This window comes from Pelobates fuscus, chromosome 7 (genome assembly GCF_036172605.1).
Source record: "Pelobates fuscus isolate aPelFus1 chromosome 7, aPelFus1.pri, whole genome shotgun sequence".
Taxonomy (NCBI): Eukaryota; Metazoa; Chordata; class Amphibia; order Anura; family Pelobatidae; genus Pelobates; species Pelobates fuscus.
In genome coordinates, this window is record NC_086323.1 from 190,996,741 (window position 1) to 191,017,286 (window position 20,546).

A 20,546-nucleotide genomic window follows, 5' to 3' on the forward strand; every position below is an offset into this window, starting at 1 on the left:
CTCACTACCTGGGTAGCCGTTACAGTTACTGAAAACTCATTTACCATTTTTTATTTTTTTTATATAACATGATAAAAATGACAATTGTCACAACTGATATACTTAAGAATCAATACTAAACTGTTAAAAAAAATGGCACGTAATGTAAAAAGAATGGGAGTTATTATAGTGTCAGCAAAATAAACATTTTCCTATAGCGTGAGATGCAGGTAAATAACATTTGATGGTACCATTTAAATGGTAAATAACATTTGAATTACAGTTTTAGTATGTTTCACATTCACAATACAATACGTTTAACTTCCAAGTAAATCGATCGATACCTCATAAAACCTTAAAAGGGACTATAACATTTTCCACATTCAGAATGAAAGATTTATTTTCTGTGTGACTTCTCTGATGTTGCAGCAGATCTGATTTACTGACAATACATTTCCCACATTCACTGTAAGGCTTCTCCCTGTGTGAATTCTATGATGAACAACAAGGATTGAGTTCTGGCTAAAATATTTTCCGCATTCAGAACATGTAAAAGGATTCACTCCTATGAGTTTTCTGATAAAACATTCCCCACATACACTACATAGTCCACTATCCTGCTCCAGGAAAGAGAGAGGCTCCAGGCGGACCACAGTCAAGCCACGGCGACTGGGGCAGAAGCGCTAAGGTTTTTTCCCTGTTCCAGCTAAGAATCGGTCCTTGGCGGAGGTACCCAGCCATGGTACAGGGAGCTCTGCTACAGTTGCTCTCCTGTGTGAGTTCTCTGATGACTAACAAGACTTGAGTGACGGCTAAAACATTTCCCACATTCACAACATGAAAAAGTTTTTTCTCCTGTGTGAGTTCTCTGATGACTAATAAGATTTGAGTGACAGCTAAAACATTTCCCACATTCAAAGCATGATAAAGGTTTCTCTCCGGTGTGAATTCTCTGATGTACAACAAGATGTTGATGCAGGCTAAAACATTTCCCACATTCAGGGCATGAAAAAGGTTTCTCTCCAGTGTGAGTTCTCTGATGCCTAACAAGATCTGAGTGACAGCTAAAACATTTCCCACATTCACTACATAAGAAAGGTTTCTCTCCTGTGTGAGTTCTCAGATGACTAACAAGACTTGAGTGACGGCTAAAACATTTCCCACATTCACAACATGAAAAAGTTTTTTCTCCTGTGTGAGTTCTCTGATGACTAATAAGATTTGAGTGACAGCTAAAACCTTTTCCACATTCACTACATGAAAAAGGTTTCTCTCCTGTGTGAATTCTCTGATGACTAACAAGACTTGAGTGACGGCTAAAACCTTTCCCACATTCACTACATGAAAAAGGTTTCTCTCCTGTGTGAGTTCTCTGGTGTCCAACAAGACTTGATTTAATGCTAAAACATTTCCCACATTCTGAACATGGGAAAGGTTTCTCTTCTGTGTGAAGTCTTTGATGTTTAGCAAACGCTGAGTGACAGTTAAAACATTTCCCACATTCATGACATGAAAAAGGCTTCACTCCTGTGTGAGTTGTCTGATGACTAACAAGACTTAAGTAACGGCTAAAACATTTCCCACATTCAAAGCATGAGAAAGGTTTCTCTCCTGTGTGAAGTCTTAGATGTCTAGCAAGGCTTGAGTTTTGTCTAAAACATTTCCCACATTCAGGGCATGGAAAAGGTTTCTCTCCTGTGTGAGTTCTCTGATGAGTGACCAGATTTGAGTGCAAGCTAAAACATTTCCCACATTTAGAACATATGAAAGGTTTCTCTCCTGTGTGAGTTCTCTGATGACTAATAACACTTGAGTAACGACTAAAACATTTCCCACATTCAAAGCATGAAAAAGATTCCTCTCTTGTGTGAAGTCTTAGATGTCTTGCAAGGCTTGAGTTTTGGCTAAAACATTTCCCACACTCAGGGCATGAAAAAGGTTTCTCTCCTGTGTGAGTTCTCTGATGAGTAACCAGATTTGAGTGCAAGCTAAAACATTTAGAACATGTGTAAGCTTTCTTTCCTGTGGGAGTCCTCAGGTGGATAACACATTTTGAATAACAGTGGAAATATTTCCCACATTCAGAACATGGGAATATTTTTTGTTTTCCATTTATTATTGAAGTTGTAGACATACAGGATTCCAAGAGGTTCATTGATTGTTGAGCATTAGAATCCTTGGTGCTTTTATCAAAAGATTTCTTCATAATCTTGCTTAGTGTATTTCTTTTCCTTTCAGGTCCTTCAGGATAATTTCTGCTGACGGCAATATCTGAAAGAAATATGCTGGGATTTAAAGAAAACCTGTTACTATAAATCATTACCGTATATACTCGAGTATAAGCCGAGTTTTTCAGCACATTTTTTGTGCTGAAAAACCCCAACTCGGCTTATACTCGAGTCAGAGTCTGTATTATGGCAATTTGCATTGCCATAATACAGACTGGGGGGAGAGGGGGGCTGGCAGAGCTGTACTTACCTTTCCTGCAGCTCCTGTCAGCTCTCTCCTTGTTACAAATGGCTATTTGTAACTGGCCCTTTAAATGAAAAATTGCCCTGCTTCCCTGGATTGTGGAGAAGCCTATTTGCCAGCCTCCTGCCTCATGACTATGGCCCCTGGAAGATTGTGCCCCTGAAAATGTATTAACTTTTATTGGTGTGTATGGCCCTTTAAGAACCGTCTGGGGACATATTGTGACTTTGCTGAACAATGCCCCCTTAAGACTATGTCCCCAGACCTTTAAAATAACTTGTTCCTGGCTTTCCCCCACTTGGTTCAGTAAATAGGGCTTACTGAACCGAGTACCACACAGGCGGACCACCCAGAAGCTAAAGTGTGCAGGCAATTTACCTCCCAGGCTGTGAGGTTACTGCCGGTTAATTGCACGTGGCGGCGGCCATCTTGGTTTACTCGAATGCGGTCAGCGGTGTATGCTAAAGATTCTGTGGAACTAAAATCGGCTACACATTCTGCCGAACACCGCTGACCCTTACCTTCTCCCATACGGAACTTGCAGCTCCAGAGACTAAGTCCCGTTCGAAATGGGACTTAGTCGTTTTTTCGCATGAAATTGACCGACCGCACAGCCCAAATCTATGGAACTGTTTTGGGCAGGAAATTGTGCTTGCGGTCGGTCATAAAGGACTTCCAGCTAACTTTTGATCCACTGGAGGGATTTGGCTGATTTTTGGAAGGGTTTATGTTTGATGTATGCTGATTCTGAATATGCAACTTTTATTGAAAATGAATGTATGGTTTTAAAGTTACAGTGTGTGTGTAAAAACTGTATTTTTATTGTATGTAATAATTGGTTTAACTGTTTATCTGAGGGGAGGAAATGTGTGGGCTGCACCAGATGTGTGATTGGTGATTTTATGCCTCCCCCTGGGAGTGTCCTATTTGCATGTAACCTCAATAAAAGCCAGGCTGGGTGTTCCAGCATCTCAGACCTCTTCTGACCCTCTAACTTGCAGCCTCGACTCATGTTTGTAGGGGACAGCTATAATCACTACAGGGATTGCTATGCTCTTCATACTCCCTTAGCTGTTGAGCTCTTGTAAGAGCTCTTGTTCCTGATCCTGCTTCGCTCTACAGAAGGGAGAGGTTCACCTATTGGAACCTGGAGCCTGGTCGTAGGTCCAGGGCGCAGAGCAGACGGCGAGATACCAGCCCAGCAGCGGTGGTTCGGGGAGTCTGCAGTGCTTATGGTGGCTGCGGTGCTGATGGTCATTTGGTGAGCGCTAGGAGCATCCTTTTCTACGGTCCAACTTCCAGCCAGCCTGGAGGCAACCGTAACATTTGGTGGCAGCGGTGGGATGGCGTCCTAGCGTAAGGAGCAGCACCCCAACAGCACTGGTATCGTATGAGAGTTAGTGAGGGCAACGCCAGTACCCGTACAGCGTCCCCACCAGCAGTCATGTTCTATCGATATGAAGGCGTAGATTTTGTTACTGAGGTACTGAGAAGAATAGCCAAATATGGCCCGAATCCCCAGAAGGAGATTGTTGATGCAGCTGTGCAGCAACTGCTTCAAGAGAACCAGAGGTCACGTGATCTTGAGTACGATTTCATCCTGTTAATGGTGAGTCGTGGTCAAGGAGATGAGGTAGCCGATATCCTCTTCCAACACAAACCAGAGAAACCCAAAGTAGAGGACTGCATGGAGTGGTACTGGAAAGACCCCCAGCAGGCAGGTGGAGATGGGACCGAGGTCTCTCTACCGGCCCTACAGGGATGCTGGGCAGGCGGCCCAGATCCCCAACCCCAGGGTGAGTTACAGGGAGCGGAGAGCAACGACCTCCCTCCCCAGCGGCAGCGTGAGTTAAAGGGAGAGGAGAGCAGCGACCTCCCTCCCCAGCGGCAGTGCACCGTGCAGAGGGAAGAGCCAACCGGACTCCTTCCCCAACCCCAACCAGAGATACCCGAGGCAGCAGGCCTCACAGACTGGTCCTGGGAGGACCCCCAACAGGCAGGTGGAGATGGGACCGCAGTCTCTCTACCGGCCCTACAGGGATGCTGGGCAGGCGGCCCAGATCCCCAACCCCAGGGTGACCTCCCTCCCCAGCGGCAGCCTGAGTTACAGGGAGAGGAGAGCAGCGACCTCCCTCCCCAGCGGCAGTATACCGTGCAGAGGGAAGAGACAACCGGTCTCCTTCCCCAACCGAAACCAGAGATACCCGAGGCAGCAGGCCTCATAGACTGGTCCTGGGAGGACCCCCAGCAGGCAGGTGGAGATGGGACCGCAGTCTCTCTACCGGCCCTACAGGGATGCTGGGCAGGCGGCCCAGATCCCCAGCCACAGACCCAGCTACAGGGAGGGGAGAGCATCGACCTCCCTCCCCAGCCGGAGTGTGCCTTCCAGGGAGAGGAGACAACCGGTCTCTCTCCCCAGCCGCAGCATGTTCCACAAGAAGCGGAGAGCATCGACCTCCCTTCCCAACGGCCGCAGGAGTATCAGGAGGAGGAGGTAAGCCAATTCCCCCCTCCTCAGCTAACTCCTAACTGGGGCCCAGGGTTAACAGTGGAGATGTTAACCCCCACTGACCCCCACGTTCCCTTTGCCCCCGGGCAGGACTATGCCCTAATTTCCCCAGCAGAAGAGCTGGCAGCTGGGCAGAGTGCAGTTGGCCTCTGCCCTCCCTTTGACCCTTGCGCAGAGATTGACATTCTGCCAGCTATCCCAGCGGAAGAGCTGGCATCAGGACAGAGCGCCGCTGGCCTCTGCCCTACAGACCCCCTTGCTACAGGACTGGCCTGCAAAACCCCCACTCCAGCAGAAGCGCTGGCACCAGGGCAGAGTGCCGCTGGCCCCTGCCCCCCAAGTACCACCAGCTATTTGCCCAGCTGCGCCAGGAAGGCAGCGGGTACTGCATTGTTACCCTACAACCTGGGACCTACAGGCCAGTACTATTTATTGTGGGGGGGCTACTTTGCTGTTAATGTTTATTTGTGGGTGGGCTGCGAGACTAACTTAGGCACTGACCGACAGAAGGTCAGGTGCCTGGTTAGTCTCCCTCCAAAAGGGGAGATATGTTACAAATGGCTATTTGTAACTGGCCCTTTAAATGAAAAATTGCCCTGCTTCCCTGGATTGTGGAGAAGCCTATTTGCCAGCCTCCTGCCTCATGACTATGGCCCCTGGAAGATTGTGCCCCTGAAAATGTATTAACTTTTATTGGTGTGTATGGCCCTTTAAGAACCGTCTGGGGACATATTGTGACTTTGCTGAACAATGCCCCCTTAAGACTATGTCCCCAGACCTTTAAAATAACTTGTTCCTGGCTTTCCCCCACTTGGTTCAGTAAATAGGGCTTACTGAACCAAGTACCACACAGACGGACCACCCAGAAGCTAAAGTGTGCAGGCAATTTACCTCCCAGGCTGTGAGGTTACTGCCGGTTAATTGCACGTGGCGGCGGCCATCTTGGTTTACTCGAATGCGGTCAGCGGTGTATGCTAAAGATTCTGTGGAACTAAAATCGGCTACACATTCTGCCGAACACCGCTGACCCTTACCTTCTCCCATACGGAACTTGCAGCTCCAGAGACTAAGTCCCGTTCGAAATGGGACTTAGTCGTTTTTTCGCATGAAATTGACCGACCGCACAGCCCAAATCTATGGAACTGTTTTGGGCAGGAAATTGTGCTTGCGGTCGGTCATAAAGGACTTCCAGCTAACTTTTGATCCACTGGAGGGATTTGGCTGATTTTTGGAAGGGTTTATGTTTGATGTATGCTGATTCTGAATATGCAACTTTTATTGAAAATGAATGTATGGTTTTAAAGTTAGTGTGTGTGTGTAAAAACTGTATTTTTATTGTATGTAATAATTGGTTTAACTGTTTATCTGAGGGGAGGAAATGTGTGGGCTGCACCAGATGTGTGATTGGTGATTTTATGCCTCCCCCTGGGAGTGTCCTATTTGCATGTAACCTCAATAAAAGCCAGGCTGGGTGTTCCAGCATCTCAGACCTCTTCTGACCCTCTAACTTGCAGCCTCGACTCATGTTTGTAGGGGACAGCTATAATCACTACAGGGATTGCTATGCTCTTCATACTCCCTTAGCTGTTGAGCTCTTGTAAGAGCTCTTGTTCCTGATCCTGCTTCGCTCTACAGAAGGGAGAGGTTCACCTATTGGAACCTGGAGCCTGGTCGTAGGTCCAGGGCGCAGAGCAGACGGCGAGATACCAGCCCAGCAGCGGTGGTTCGGGGAGTCTGCAGTGCTTATGGTGGCTGCGGTGCAGATGGTCATTTGGTGAGCGCTAGGAGCATCCTTTTCTACGGTCCAACTTCCAGCCAGCCTGGAGGCAACCGTAACACTCCTCCTCTGCGCCGTCCGTTCAGCACCTCGGTCAGCTCCCAGTGTAAGTCTCGCGAGAGCCGCTGTGAGCTGACAGAGGGAGCTGCACAGACCGCGCGGAGGAGGAGGGAGCTGACAGGACCTGCAAGAAAGGTAAGTACAGCTCTGCCAGCACCCCTCTCCCCCCACTGAACTACCAATGACACTGGACCACCAGGGAAGGAGCCCCCCTCCCTGCTATGTATCAAGCAGGGAGGGGGGACGAAAAAAAAATATAATTAAAAAAATAAATAATAATAATAATTAAATAATGAATAATAATAAAAAAAAAAAAAAAATTAATAATATATTAAATGCCCACCCCCACCAACACATACACAAACACACACTGCATCACACACACTCACACTCCATTCATATAAACACATAGTTACATAGTAACATAGTTAGATAGCTGAAAAGAGACTTGCGTCCATCAAGTTCAGCCTTCCTCACACCTGTTTTTTGCTGTTGATCCAAAAGGCCAAAAAAAACCAAAAAAAAAAAACCCCAGTTTGAAGCACAATTTTGCAACAAGCTAGGACAAAAAATTCCTTCTTGACCCCAGAATGGCAGTCAGATTTATCCTTGAATCAAGCAGTTATTACCCTACATTGAAAGATTATATCCTTGAATATTCTGTCTTTGCAAGTATGCATCTAGTAGCTGTTTGAACATCTGTATGGACTCTGATAACACACTGCATTCATACACACACTGCACTCATACACACACTGCACTCATACACACTGCACTCACACACACTGCATTCATACACACTGCATTCATACACACACACACTGCATTCATTATATACACACACTGGAAATAAATATTAAATTAATATATACGCACACACACTGCACTCATACACACACACACACTGCACTCACACTGCACTCATACACACACACACTGCACTCATACACGCACTGCATTCATACGCACACTGCACTCATACGCACACTGCACTCATACGCACACTGCACTCATACGCACACTGCACTCATACGCACACTGCACTCATACGCACACTGCACTCATACGCACACTGCACTCATACGCACACACTGCATTCATTATATACACACACTGTAAATAAATATTCAATTAATATAAATTTTTTTAGGATCTAATTTTATTTAGAAATTTACCAGTAGCTGCTGCATTTCCCACCCTAGTCTTATACTCGAGTCAATAAGTTTTCCCAGTTTTTTGGGGTAAAATTAGGGGCCTCGGCTTATATTCGGGTCGGCTTATACTCGAGTATATACGGTACTTGTTTACCATACTTGGAAAAACTGCCACTCTTCTTGAAAGATCTGAAATACAACTATGAAGCTTAATACCGATTGAGAAGGACCTTTATTGAGCATTAACTCCTTCACTATCAAAACTTGATTTCATTTGGTTTTACAAAATTTTATTTTGTCTATATCGCCTCACTTAACTACATTTAAACTTTTTTTTTTAAATTTCTTTATTTTTGAAGTGCTGGAGTCGTATGAGTTCCTCTACGTGATGATAGGCTTATCCAGAACCGTTATCAGGTTTTGGAAATCATGAACAGGATTTTTGGAGAAGAGTTATAGAGAGAAACAAAGACAAGCAGGATATGAACTCTATGCTGCACCACAAAAGAAGAAGACATTCAATAAAAGAGGAAGGAGAGGAAGAAAACTCGGCCAAAAAAGAAAGAAAGGGAAAGGTAATAGATGAGCTAACACAGATAAAAGGTATCTATAATTTAATTGAAATGGAATCAACAAAATAACATTAAAAGGTTCCAAAGAAAGGGTTAAAATTTCAACTAAATAAACAGCAAAACCATTTTGATATTTTATCGATCTCAACAGATTCAAAAGATCTGTTGGCGGCAATCACGTCTCTTGGGGCGTCTGCAGGGGCAGCTGCCGCTTTACGGACCCGGAACGCTGATGTCAGTGTTTCTGAGCTCGTATTGCCTCCTATGCCTAACGAGGCCATGAAGCGTAGAAGGAAGGGCAGTACAGCGTCCCCTTCAATACGCTCCGGAATGCCGCGGAGGCGGATGTTCCTCCTTCTGTGTCTGGACTCCATCACTAACATCGACCTGGTAAGTTTCTGTACTTGGTCTGTTAGTGCTTGCAGATTGATGTGAGACTCTTGCATACTCTGGGCTGTAGTTGATTCCTTAGTTTCGAGTGCTGCGACCCGCTGTTTGAGGGTCCCTATTTTCGTGCGAGTGTCTAGGAGGTCAGCCTTCCACACCCGCCGCATATCCAGCAGGAGGTTTTTAATGTCTCTCTTTGTAGCCGGTGAGGAGTCTTCCTCTGATTCCGACTCATTATAGGGGGTCTCCTCCGACTGTGTGGTCTGGGCGTCTTCCTCCTCTTGGCAATTCTCCAAGGCCTCATCCTCGCTAGGCGGGTCGGGCGCCATTTTGGCTTGGGCCCGCGGTGTAGGCCTCTCAAAGGATAATCTTATATCTTGCAATTTTGGAGCCTCTGGATGGCGAGGTTTTTTTGTTCTTTCGCCCCATATTACCTTCCGTGTGAGGGTGGTTGGCTCTCAGCGTATTTAGGTTTTTAGTTTCCGTGTTTAAAGCGGCTTTTTCTGCTATCTGGGACAGAGCTCTGTGTAAACACGTCTTCTCTGTTGCTCGGTTGGCCACTCCCCCGGAATTATGTATTTTTATGTGTTTTTACCGTTGTTGTAAATGGAAATATTTTCTGTATGCTGGAGATAATTGGCTTACCACACCCAAGTCATGCTTGCAGTTGGTCAAAAAGGGATTTCCAACTAACTTTTGAACCACTGGACCAATTTGTATGATTTTGTGTGTAATTGCTGGGAGTGTCTGAGTGTATTGTACATATTGATTGGTTGTTTTGCAAAACCCTGTGTGCATAAAAGCAGAGTGTTTGATTAAAAGCTTCAGTTCTACTTCACCCTCAATTTGGAGTCCTGTCTCTGATTGGGGGAATCTGCTACAAGGGATTGCTAAGCTCTGCATATTCCCTTGCTATAATCACTCCTAAACTCTTTTAAGAGCTTGTTCCTGCTTCGCTCTGAAGGAAGAGAGGTTCGGTCTATGGTGGTTGTGGTGTCTGCTAGAGTGCTCGGAGCCCTCAGGAAGCGCTAGGAGCATCCTTCAACGGAGGTACCCAGTTGGGGTGCCAGGTGATCTGTTACAGTGGTGGCAAGTGTTGGATGGCATCCTAGTGCGAGGTAAAGCAGCTCGAAGACACCGTTTGTGGAGTTACAAATTGAGGGCACCGCTAGCACTCGTGCAGCACCCCTGGAAGCAGAGGTATCCACCGACTTGGAGCAGACAAGTATGGAAGGCTCTGGAGAGGATTGGCTGGCAGGGGTGAGGCAGCGAGTGGCCCAGTATGGTGATAATGTGCCCATGGATATATGCCAGGCGGTCTAGAACCAGGTCACAGCCAAGCGAAACGCAAGGATGGACTGAGAATTCCAGCTGGCGAAAGAGAGAGAATATGCTCAGCGGAAGAAGTGTTACAGCAGGCTGCATTCGAGGAGGTTAACTGCTTCCCCCTGTGGCGGCCAGAGGAACCCGAAGTAGGGGTCCTCATAGACTGGTCCTGTGAGGAACCACAACAGGCAGGTGGAGATGGGACCGAGGTCTCTCCACCGTGCCCACCGGGATGCTGGCCCAGATCCCCAGCAGCAGCCAGAGTTACCGGGTGCAGAAGCAGGTGGTCCCTACTCTCAAATGTTGAGGGACCTCATAGACTGGTCCAAGAAAAGTACCCCACACAGCCGTGGGGGAGCCCCTTGACAAAGACAAGTTACACATTCCCCCAGGTGCAGTAACTATTTATTGTGGGTGGGCTGTACTGCTGATTATGTTTTGTAGGTGGGTTGCTGGACTAACCAAGGCACTGACCGACAGGAGGTCAGATACCTTGTTAGTCTTTTTGGGAAAGGGGAGAAATGTGGCAAAACCGACCTCGCCACTGGGCATTGGAGAAGATTAATTGCCAGCCTCCTGCATTGAGGAGCATGTACGAAATATAAAAAAAGGTTTTAAAGAACACCCCCTTTCCTCCCACTTTATTCATAAACATCAGGGAGATGTCACCAAGTTAAAATTTATTGGGATAGAAAGAGTTAGTAGAAATTGGAGGGGTGAGAATCTGGACAATAAATTGCCAAAACAAGAAATGAGGTGGGAATTTGAAGTTTGTCGTTTTTTATGAATTTATCTCTATATCTTTCCCTTTAATCTGCTTTGTAATCTTCCTCTTCTTTCGAGCAGGTTTTTCGGATAAATGTGTATAAAAGAATCAAAATATCCATACTGTCTGCTCTAGATATTATTGTAATAGTAAATGGAGAAAAATTTTATCCCTTTATACTCAGGAGTGATTAACCCTATTTGATATTCATTTTATATTTAGATTTGATTAACCCTATATGATGTTCATTCTGTATAGTGGTAGACCTTTAGGAGTACCATGATAAAGTATAATTAAACAATAAGACCCTCTTTTAAGATCACATTTTTGAGATGTTATACATATACATTTGAAGTGAGGAGTCTTGCTAAGTTGCTTATATTACTGGCTTTTAAATATTATGTGTAACCTGGTGAATAATAGGATTTTACTTTAGATTTAGATGTTGTTTTGGTTGATATAAGGAGTTCAGCTTGTTAGAATTAATTTAAGTCCGCATATGAAAGATTGATTGCCTATTGAATAAGATCGTAAATCACGCCCCCCGGCCAATGGGGTAAGAAGGGGGAGGCTCTATGGACTTAAAAGGATGTTCAGATTGACAGGTGACTGCACAATCCTGTATATATAGCATTAAGGTAAGAAACAATATATGCAGTGTTATATTTGTTTTAAATGTCGCAATGGTTTTGCGGCTCCCAGTTTTGTTTTTTTCTTCAGAAACGGGTCCAAGTGGCTCTTTTTGTCTTAAAGGTTGCAGACCCCTGACCCAGACGAACAATTAGAACACTGCAGTGAGAAATGTTCCAAGTTGTTAATAGGTGTTAACAAACTCCAGGGTGGTCTCTGGTTTGTGCGGTTGTTCGGTAACCGAACCATATAATCCCGAACAGAGTATTTTTAATGTATTTTAGCCAGCTCTATTGCAGTGGCCTGGGGCAAGAGGCTGGCAAGCAGGCCCCTCCAAGAATCAGTGGCAAGGTTCTGTTCGCCACACTGACGATATCAGACAATCATAATGTGGGGGTAGTGTGTGAATATAAAAAAAAAAACAAAGAATTGGATTGGTTGTTATCGTCAATGACGAGGGTCAGGGGTGGGGCAAAACGCCGCTTTGGCCAGTCAGCATCTTCTCATACAGCATCAATGAATCTCTAAGAGGAAAGTTCAGTGTCTCCATGCAGAACGTGGAGACACTGAACGTCAGTGCTCCACAGTGTTAAACTGACCCAGGAAGGACCTCTAGTGACCAGCTGAGGAGTGGCCACTGGAAATGTCCTTAGGCACTAATGTAAACACTGAACACTTTGAAACGGCAGTGTTTATAGCAAAATGCCTGCAAGGATTGACTATGGTCACCAGAACAAGTACATTAAGTTAAAGTTGTTCTGGTGACTATAGTGTCCCTTTAACCCCTTAAAGACACATGACGTGTGTGACACGTCATGATTCCCTTTTATTCCAGAAGTTTGGTCCTTAAGGGGTTAAAGGATCACTATAAGGTCAGGAACACAAACATGTATTCTTGACCCTATAGGGTTAAAAATATAGTAAAATCTTACTTACACACACTAATTGTAATCTGTTATTTCCCCCTCCCTGCTTCTTACCTGGTCCAGGGAGGGGGGAGATTCCATCCCTGGTGGTCTGGTGGCATTGTGGGGCCCCCAGCTCCCTGTATTTGCAGAGGGGGCCCGGCAGACTGCAGCTGTACTTTACAGCTCTTCCCTCTCTCTAACTCCCGCAAGACGTGCGTGCCGCATTGTCATGGTAACCCACGCTCGCGGGAGTTAGAGAGAGGGAAGAGCTGTAAAGTACAGCTGCAGTCTGCTAGGCCCCCTCTGCAAATACAGGGAGCCGGGGACCCGCGGCTGCACATATATATAGCAATCATCGCTATATATATGTGCAGATAGGGAATGCCCAGTCCGGGCCCCCCAGGACCACCGGGCCCGTGACAACCGTCATGGATGTCACCCCCTGATGGCGGCCCTCTATAAACCTAAACCCCGAAGTCTGAAGTGGTCTAGGATGGATAAGTACAGTAAATCTCTAATTTCTTTTCATAAATGTAGCCAGTTGGAACACCTTAGATACTCTCTACTGTATAAAACTTATTTCCAGGCACTCAACCAGAGCTCCCGCAAAAAACGGCTAACAAGCGACATTCCCCCAAAACTACCATATCAAACCTTCCACAATGAAACAGCAGAGTAATGGGGTGACCCCCGAAACTCAATTTGCCGAATCGCCGAGCTCGGAGAAGCAACCTGGGGCAGATATAGGATTGCGGCCTACCAACCTATGCAGGCGCGGGAGAGGCGGCCGACCTCCGCGCCAACAGCTCAGCGGAAAAACGCTGCACCCCTCCAGAACCCGTTCACCCCCCTGGCCGGTGAGGGATATCCCGATACCACCAAGCGACGGACACAATACGTATGACCCAAGCAAACCTAAACGGTGTGCGAGATACCCAGACCACGCAACTTGCAAAAGCACGGGGCACCTGAGGCCCAGCCAAAATGGTCGCCCAGCTAAGACACAGAAAAAAGTCAGTGGTCAGCCATGCCGCACTCCAGCCTCTGGTGGCCCTAGACCAGCTGTGCCTGAAATTCTGCACAACATTGGTGGACAGGGGGGTGACCTACCATCGGGCTACACAATTAGTGGCCTCGTGGCTAAGACCAACCACCCGCAGACGTCATTATGCACACCCAGCTCTGGCCTTCAAGGCGGCCACCAGGCCGCGCAAACACCAAAGGCCGGCACGGCGGGATCACGAACCGGGCGCACACACCTGCCCCCTCTCACAGACAAATAACTCAACCAAACGGACCCCAAGGCCCAGCACTCTACCTGAACACGGCTACAGGATCGCGCCAAAGACCCCAGGGAACCGGCAAGCACACAGGCGGATGCACATCGGCCCGACCTCCCACCAACATAACAGCGAGAACTCACCCACAAGTGGTCGCAACCGCCTGATGCAGAGGCAGACACCGGCAGGGAAGAACGCCCCGACATGGTGGCACATACAGCAACACACAACGCACCGATGGCAGTCACCGAACACGCGGGCACTGTCGACCCCAGAGAATGGACTTTATTTGCAACCCACTCCACAGCCTGAAAGCAGATGTCACTCTCCCTGGCTATCGGGAAACTACAGCATAGGCTGTATCGGGAAACTACAGCATAGGCTGAACTGTCTCCGCAACCGGTCAGCCACACGGACTAGAGCCATATACGCTCTCCAGTTCCTTACCACCAGTGGTATTCTCTTATGTTTTTCCCATATGATTACCTTTTTTCCTTATGTGTTTTCTTTAAATTTCATACTGTCTATATTACCACAATGTTGTTGCCTGAACTACGCTTACTTACACCGTATAGTTTGCCAGCCGGTCCGGGCTAAAGTGAACGACCGCCTTCTCAACAAAGCAATGTTTAATACCTTTATAGAAAAAAAGGGGTGGTGGTAAGGTGGCGCTATGATGTGCTGCTAAAACCACAGTGAAATCAACCACACAGTTTCACAGAAAAACATAAAGCAAAAAATATATAGTATATATATATATATATAAAGTGGATAGCGCACTGAAAACCCAAGAAAATATATCAGGGTATTTAACACAATATGAAAGATATACAATACATATACCCATAAAGCAGATCTTTGTCTTGATGTCTCTGAAAAGAGTAAAGCTTACATAGGGCAATATTGTACTGATAGGTATCCAGGTATCATATGTATATGTTTAAATGGTAGAAATTCCTACTCACATTTAAATGAGCCTGTATTCAAACTGGCTCAGGTATATAGACTTGAGTAGGATATGTGGGTCAAATCCTTTAGTGGATATGTTCCTCCCCAGTATGATAGAAATCAGAGAATAATGTTAGGAAAAAGTATTCAACATTTATTTTAAACTGAATAATAAAATCTTACATTGAAGAAGTACAGGCTAAATGCCTTCATCAGGTGCATCTGAGCCAGTTTGAATACAGGCTCATTTAAATGTGAGTAGGAATTTCTACCATTTAAACATATACATATGATACCTGGATACCTATCAGTACAATATTGCCCTATGTAAGCTTTACTCTTTTCAGAGACATCAAGACAAAGATCTGCTTTATGGGTATATGTATTGTATATCTTTCATATTGTGTTAAATACCCTGATATATTTTCTTGGGTTTTCAGTGCGCTATCCACTTTATATATATATATATACTATATATTTTTTGCTTAATACCTTTATAGCCTAGCATGTTTTCTAACAAGGCACCGAAGTCAAAACATAGAGTTTCATATATTTTACTTGCTTTTATTAGCTAGTATTCACTAGTATTAACTAGTATTCACAGTTAACCATGCTCTCTCTTATCGTTCACATAGCACCCTCAAGAGACAAGCATGTAGGCCTAGCAAAGGATATGTTTAACCAATCTGTTATAATCCTGCACCACACAGGCACAAAATGTATCCAACAGCTGCTCATGACTCTCACATAATGTACCCACTTATCGCATTGCATAGGGGCTGGCTGTTATTACTCCTAAAGCATATAGTTCTTAACTGCCTCCCTACCTAGCCTGTTTAGAACTACTCATACTGTTATTAATATACACAGCACAGTCGAGGTATTATAGCCACTCTCAGAGTCAGTTAGTCATGCATACTGTAACTTTACCAAGTTAACCACTCTTGTTACCCTAAACGTTTAATGCTAGCCTGTTCAGCAAGTACTTGTATTATTGTATTATTTTATTACTTAACCCTCATGTCAGTTTCCATACTGATCTTCAACGCTTTATATTGCCTCTTATACTGACATAGCTGTTGATTAACCTTGAACCAAGCCTGAATCTTATACCAAAAAATGTGCAGATGTAACCTCTCCACCCTGGTCTCTGAAGTACTGAAGTAAAGAGAAGTTCTATTTTACTACAATGTCTGAGAGCCTTTAGTGTATTAGCATGTTATATATTTACAAATGGCTCTCAGACATTGTAGTAAAATAGAACTTCTCTTTACTTCAGTACACACACATAATGACATAACACAAAAGAGACTAAACACAACAGAACAAGTGCATAACTTCACTATGTTGCCATCTACTGGAAGGTGGACTGCATAAAACTCAATACATAACAACCTATGTCTCTGAAATATTAACAATGAAGGCACAGTCGCAGTTTAGAAATTGCCCTTCAAGTTTGAGCTGGCTAGAGTGAAGTTTCAATGAATGTCAATGGATGGCGTGAGTTGCAAACAAATGGTCAGATTGTGAAAACTATCAGGACTATGGCTTAGCCGTGGACATTTCTAGTGGCAGCAGGGATAGCTGAACGTTTTGATATAAGTTGGTGTAGGTGGGCCTGAAAATGAGGGAGTGGTGGCAGTTTAGAAATCATGTCCTGATTTTTCAGCTTTTGCCAGCTCCCACTCTAGTTTTTAACATTTTGCCATTCATTCCTATGGGACCAATTTTGCCACAAGAACATCGATATTCCGTGAACCATTCGGCGAAACGTTCCACAAAGTAATAGCAATCCAATCGGGAACAATCCGCACGTTTCGGTATATTACTGTCTATGTAGTGTAAACACTGTGGGAGGAGTTAGGGTGGTAAATTTGGCTATAATAAGAATAATATATATGTAAGATAATAATTAGTGGTCTTGCTATGCATGAACACTTACGGTAATAAGCTGTAGTTGTTCTGGTGACTATATTGTCCCTTTAACTTTCAAAACCTAACTTGACTATTACTGCATTAATATTTTAATAAATGAAACAATGACCAAAATAAATATAAAGTATGTGTATTGAATGAATATTACAGAAAGAAAACAACAGGTTAATAATCTTACAAAGAGAATTGATGTGAAGAATGACTGCAGGATGTGTGCACTATGGATGAATGAGGAGGTCTGACTGTCCTTTGACATGTTTATATAGCTGTATCTTTCTCCCAAAAAGGCTCACACATGCTCCCTGCTATATGATGTAATGTATGGTATGTAGCTGCAGTCAGCAGACACTATCTATTGTTAGCTTCAAAAGTACAAAGTCAGGGTTTCTTGTTAACCCTTTGATTGACAGGCAACATATGGCTTTGTCCTAACTAACATTTAACCCTTCCATTGATGAGTTAACCTTGAAAAATGCCATGTGTCTGCAGTATATGCAACAATGATATGTTATACATTAAATAATAATGATCCACAGAATATCTGGATCACCCTCTACCATATCATTTAGTTATACTTCCCAATTAAACTAATTGTCTGACTAGTGGCAGCATTCCATTAAAGACTCAGAATCCTCCCCACTGCCCATCTCTTTCTCTCCCTCCATGCTGCCCCCCTCCCCCTCTCCCTACATGCTGCCCCCCACCACCTCTCTCCATGCTGCCCCCCACCACCTCTCTCCATGCTGCCCATCCCCCCCTATCCATGTTCCCTCACATTCTCTTCCCCATGCTGACCCCCTTCCCCCTGCCTCAGCCCCCCAGTTGTAGTGTATAAAACTTGCCTGCCTGGAGACACACTCCGTTCAGTGAGCACTCACACTCCGTTCAGTGAGCACTCACACTCCGCACTGAGAACACACTGTGCTCTGTCTCTGCACAGGGGGAGGGGGAGGGGGCGATGACGTCACCGCTGTGTGTGAGTAGGAAGTGAAGCTGGGCTCACAGTCAGCAAGCATGGAGACTGACAGTGTGCTCACAGAGGGGATCTGAGTCCTCAGAGTAGCTGTATGAAGCTGGCAGACCCTGTGTGTATTCCTACTAATGGAACTGGCTAAAACAACTGGATGATTGACATTTTATTTTACACCATTAGATTGTGTCTATGGATCCTGTATGTGCTGCTGGGGGCTGCAGGGCTGGGGGGCTAAGCCAAGAGCAGCTAAAACTAACTTAGAAATACATTAAGGGACCACTCTAGTGCCAGGAAAGCATACTCGTTTTCCTGGCACTAGAGTGCCCTGAGGGTGCCCCGGCTCTGGAAAGGGGTTAAAACTTACCTTTTTCCAGCGCTGGGCGGAGAGCTCTCCTCCTCCTCTCCGCCTCCGTTCCGCCCCGTCGTCTGAATGCGCATGCGCGGCAAGAGCTGCGCGCGCATTCAGCCGGTCGCATAGGAAAGCATTTACAATGCTTTCCTATGGACGCTTGCGTACTCTCACTGTGATTTTCACAGTGAGAATCACGCAAGCGCCTCTAGCGGCTGTCAGTGAGACTGATACCGGAGAAACTGACGGAAGCGAAGCACAGAGAGATGGACACAGGTTTCTTCAGGAAGGAAGAGATTCTTTATTGGATCACCGATCGGGACTCAGAGGGACTAGCGTCACCAAAATACAGCAAGTTCTGAGCCCCGGACAATAGTGCAGGCTCCTTATATAGGCACATAACTCCTCCCATATTAAGCTCCACCCGCACATTCTCTTAACCAATCAACACAAATAAGAATTAACTTCCTGTTTGACCGCATGGCTTGTCCAGCACAATGGAGGAGGGGGAATACTACATCCTGTATTCTTGCACATGCTCCGTACACTACTGATCGTATCTTGCCTCGTGCAACCAACTGATCGATACGTCAGCATATGCACGTACACATGCCACGTGGTAATCTCGGCCTACTAAATTTATTTTTACCGAGATTCCACCACATTCCCCCCTTTGATGCCTCTTGATATTTTACAATTACTTGAGGCATCACTTAACCTTGGTTTGCTTACACCGCAAGTTACCTTGAACCAGACCAGACTTATCTTATGATGCGAATCTTTTAACACTCATCTTCCTGCATTGGTTCTCCCTGATCTAAAGCCTTATACTTATAAATCGCCATTATCTGTGCAGCAGCCTTCCTCTCTGCTATATTTTCTATCAGGCTTTGCACAGACCTAACTACTAAGGGTATAAGACACGGCAGGAGTAGACACAACATTAAAATCAGTAGGACTCCACCTACCACTGCCTTAAGCCCTCCAAACCACTCATACCAGCTACCAAACCAACTACTTGGATTATACCCTTTCCATACCTGAGTAGGCACATGCGCCAGTTTAACCATATGGCTAGTAAGCTCAGCTATTGCTTGCCCTTCGTCATCTATTTGAAGACAGCAATTGCTCAAGTTAAACTTCCCACATACACCTCCCTCTACTGCCAAAAGGTAATCCAAGGCTAATCTATTTTGGTAGACTGCTGTCCTCATCCTGGTGTTATGCTTCGCTAGAAGATTGAGCGCTTGTGATGTCTCGTTGGTGATAATCTCAACCACCGCCTGTAATCTTATAATTCGGTTGAGCATATAAATAGGGGTTCTGTAACCAAAGGTACCATCCTCAGCCCACGTGGCTGGCCCATAATAATCTATGATACGCTGGGGAGGCCATTCATTATCTTCCCAGGTGCCTATCTCTATGGGTCCCCTTTTCTTCCTATGATTCACATCATACACTTGTAAAGTCTCACCTGTTTCAATCGGTAACAAGAAGAAGGATGGTTTGAGCATACCCAACACACATGCCCCTTCCCAGTCCTGTGGCAACTCCGAATAGGCTTTCTTACCACAGATCCAGTACAAATTTGCTGGGGCTCTCCAGGTAGATGTGATGGATAAATCAAACCACACATCCTTTAAATTGGCGTATCTAGCAAACGGGTTAGATGGTTCTGAGACATTTGAAGCCGACCACCAGGTTGTATTCTTTGTATCATCATCATAAGCTTTTTGCCCTAGACAAGTTAATTCTCCTACAGAAGTATTATACATTATTCCTTTCCTTGCTATGCAAACATAACCTATGATGGAGGTCTTTAATCTCCACTCAGATTTACCTCTAACACTCATATGATAATCGGCTTGTGTAGATATTAGTTGGTCAACTGCCTCAGAACCGGACATTACCTCCTTTGCTTCCCAAGGCCATTGGTCTCCCATGTTAGTACCTCCACACACATAGCAGTTGGTAACATTAAGACTACCGGCAATACTTTCGGCTAAATCGATGAACAGGTTTTTAGCATTATGGGGGATCTTATTATCTATACTCATCTCTTCATAAAAGGAATGGTATACTTGATGAGTTTGGGAGGATACCGTATCAGTCTCTATCCCTATAAACAATAATGTCCCAGGATCTAAACCCGTCCCGTATATCTGAAACCCAAATAAATTGCCATATTTGTCTAAGAACTTATCGGGGTTATTTATAAGTATATGGATGGGATTACATTCCATAGACTTACAATATGGGCTAGTCGGCAACTTAGTCACTATCATGTCTTTGTCTACTGTCTGTCCCCAAGTCGCCCACCCCACACAAGACCAATATGGGCAAAAGTTATAGTCTTTATTTGGGCATCTAGGACTTACATATTTATTTTTACTACTGGGACAAATATATTTATCATTAGACCCATACGTCCTCTCCCATCTAAGATCCCCACATACATTCCACGGCTTTCTACCACTCGATATCGCTTTACACGCATCAAATAGCAGAACACCCGAAGAAT

The 20,546-nt window shown here is 45.1% G+C and overlaps 1 protein-coding gene across 2 annotated transcripts; it reads right to left on the reverse strand.

The window, feature by feature from the left end:
- Nucleotides 1-367: 367 nt before the first annotated feature.
- On the reverse strand, nucleotides 368-17,586 carry LOC134568409 (gastrula zinc finger protein XlCGF26.1-like). Of its 2 annotated transcripts, none has more exons than XM_063426989.1 (2): nucleotides 17,558-17,586; nucleotides 368-2,264 (listed from the first exon to the last, which is right to left on the reverse strand). In XM_063426989.1, exon 2 carries the CDS (start codon nucleotides 2,183-2,185, stop codon nucleotides 737-739), a length of 1,449 nt encoding a protein of 482 aa, XP_063283059.1. In that variant the 5' UTR covers nucleotides 2,186-2,264; nucleotides 17,558-17,586; the 3' UTR covers nucleotides 368-736. The 2 variants fall into 2 exon arrangements, with proteins under 2 accessions (XP_063283059.1, XP_063283058.1); XM_063426988.1 differs by lacking the exon at nucleotides 17,558-17,586 and adding an exon at nucleotides 8,106-8,199 and having other exon boundaries at nucleotides 368-2,310.
- Between the last annotated feature and the right edge of the window lie 2,960 nt (nucleotides 17,587-20,546).

Coding starts and splice junctions, on each gene's coding strand:
- LOC134568409 (XM_063426988.1), bottom strand. CDS start 2,299: ATGATTTATAGTAACAGGTTTTCTTTAAATCCCAGCATATTTCTTTCA.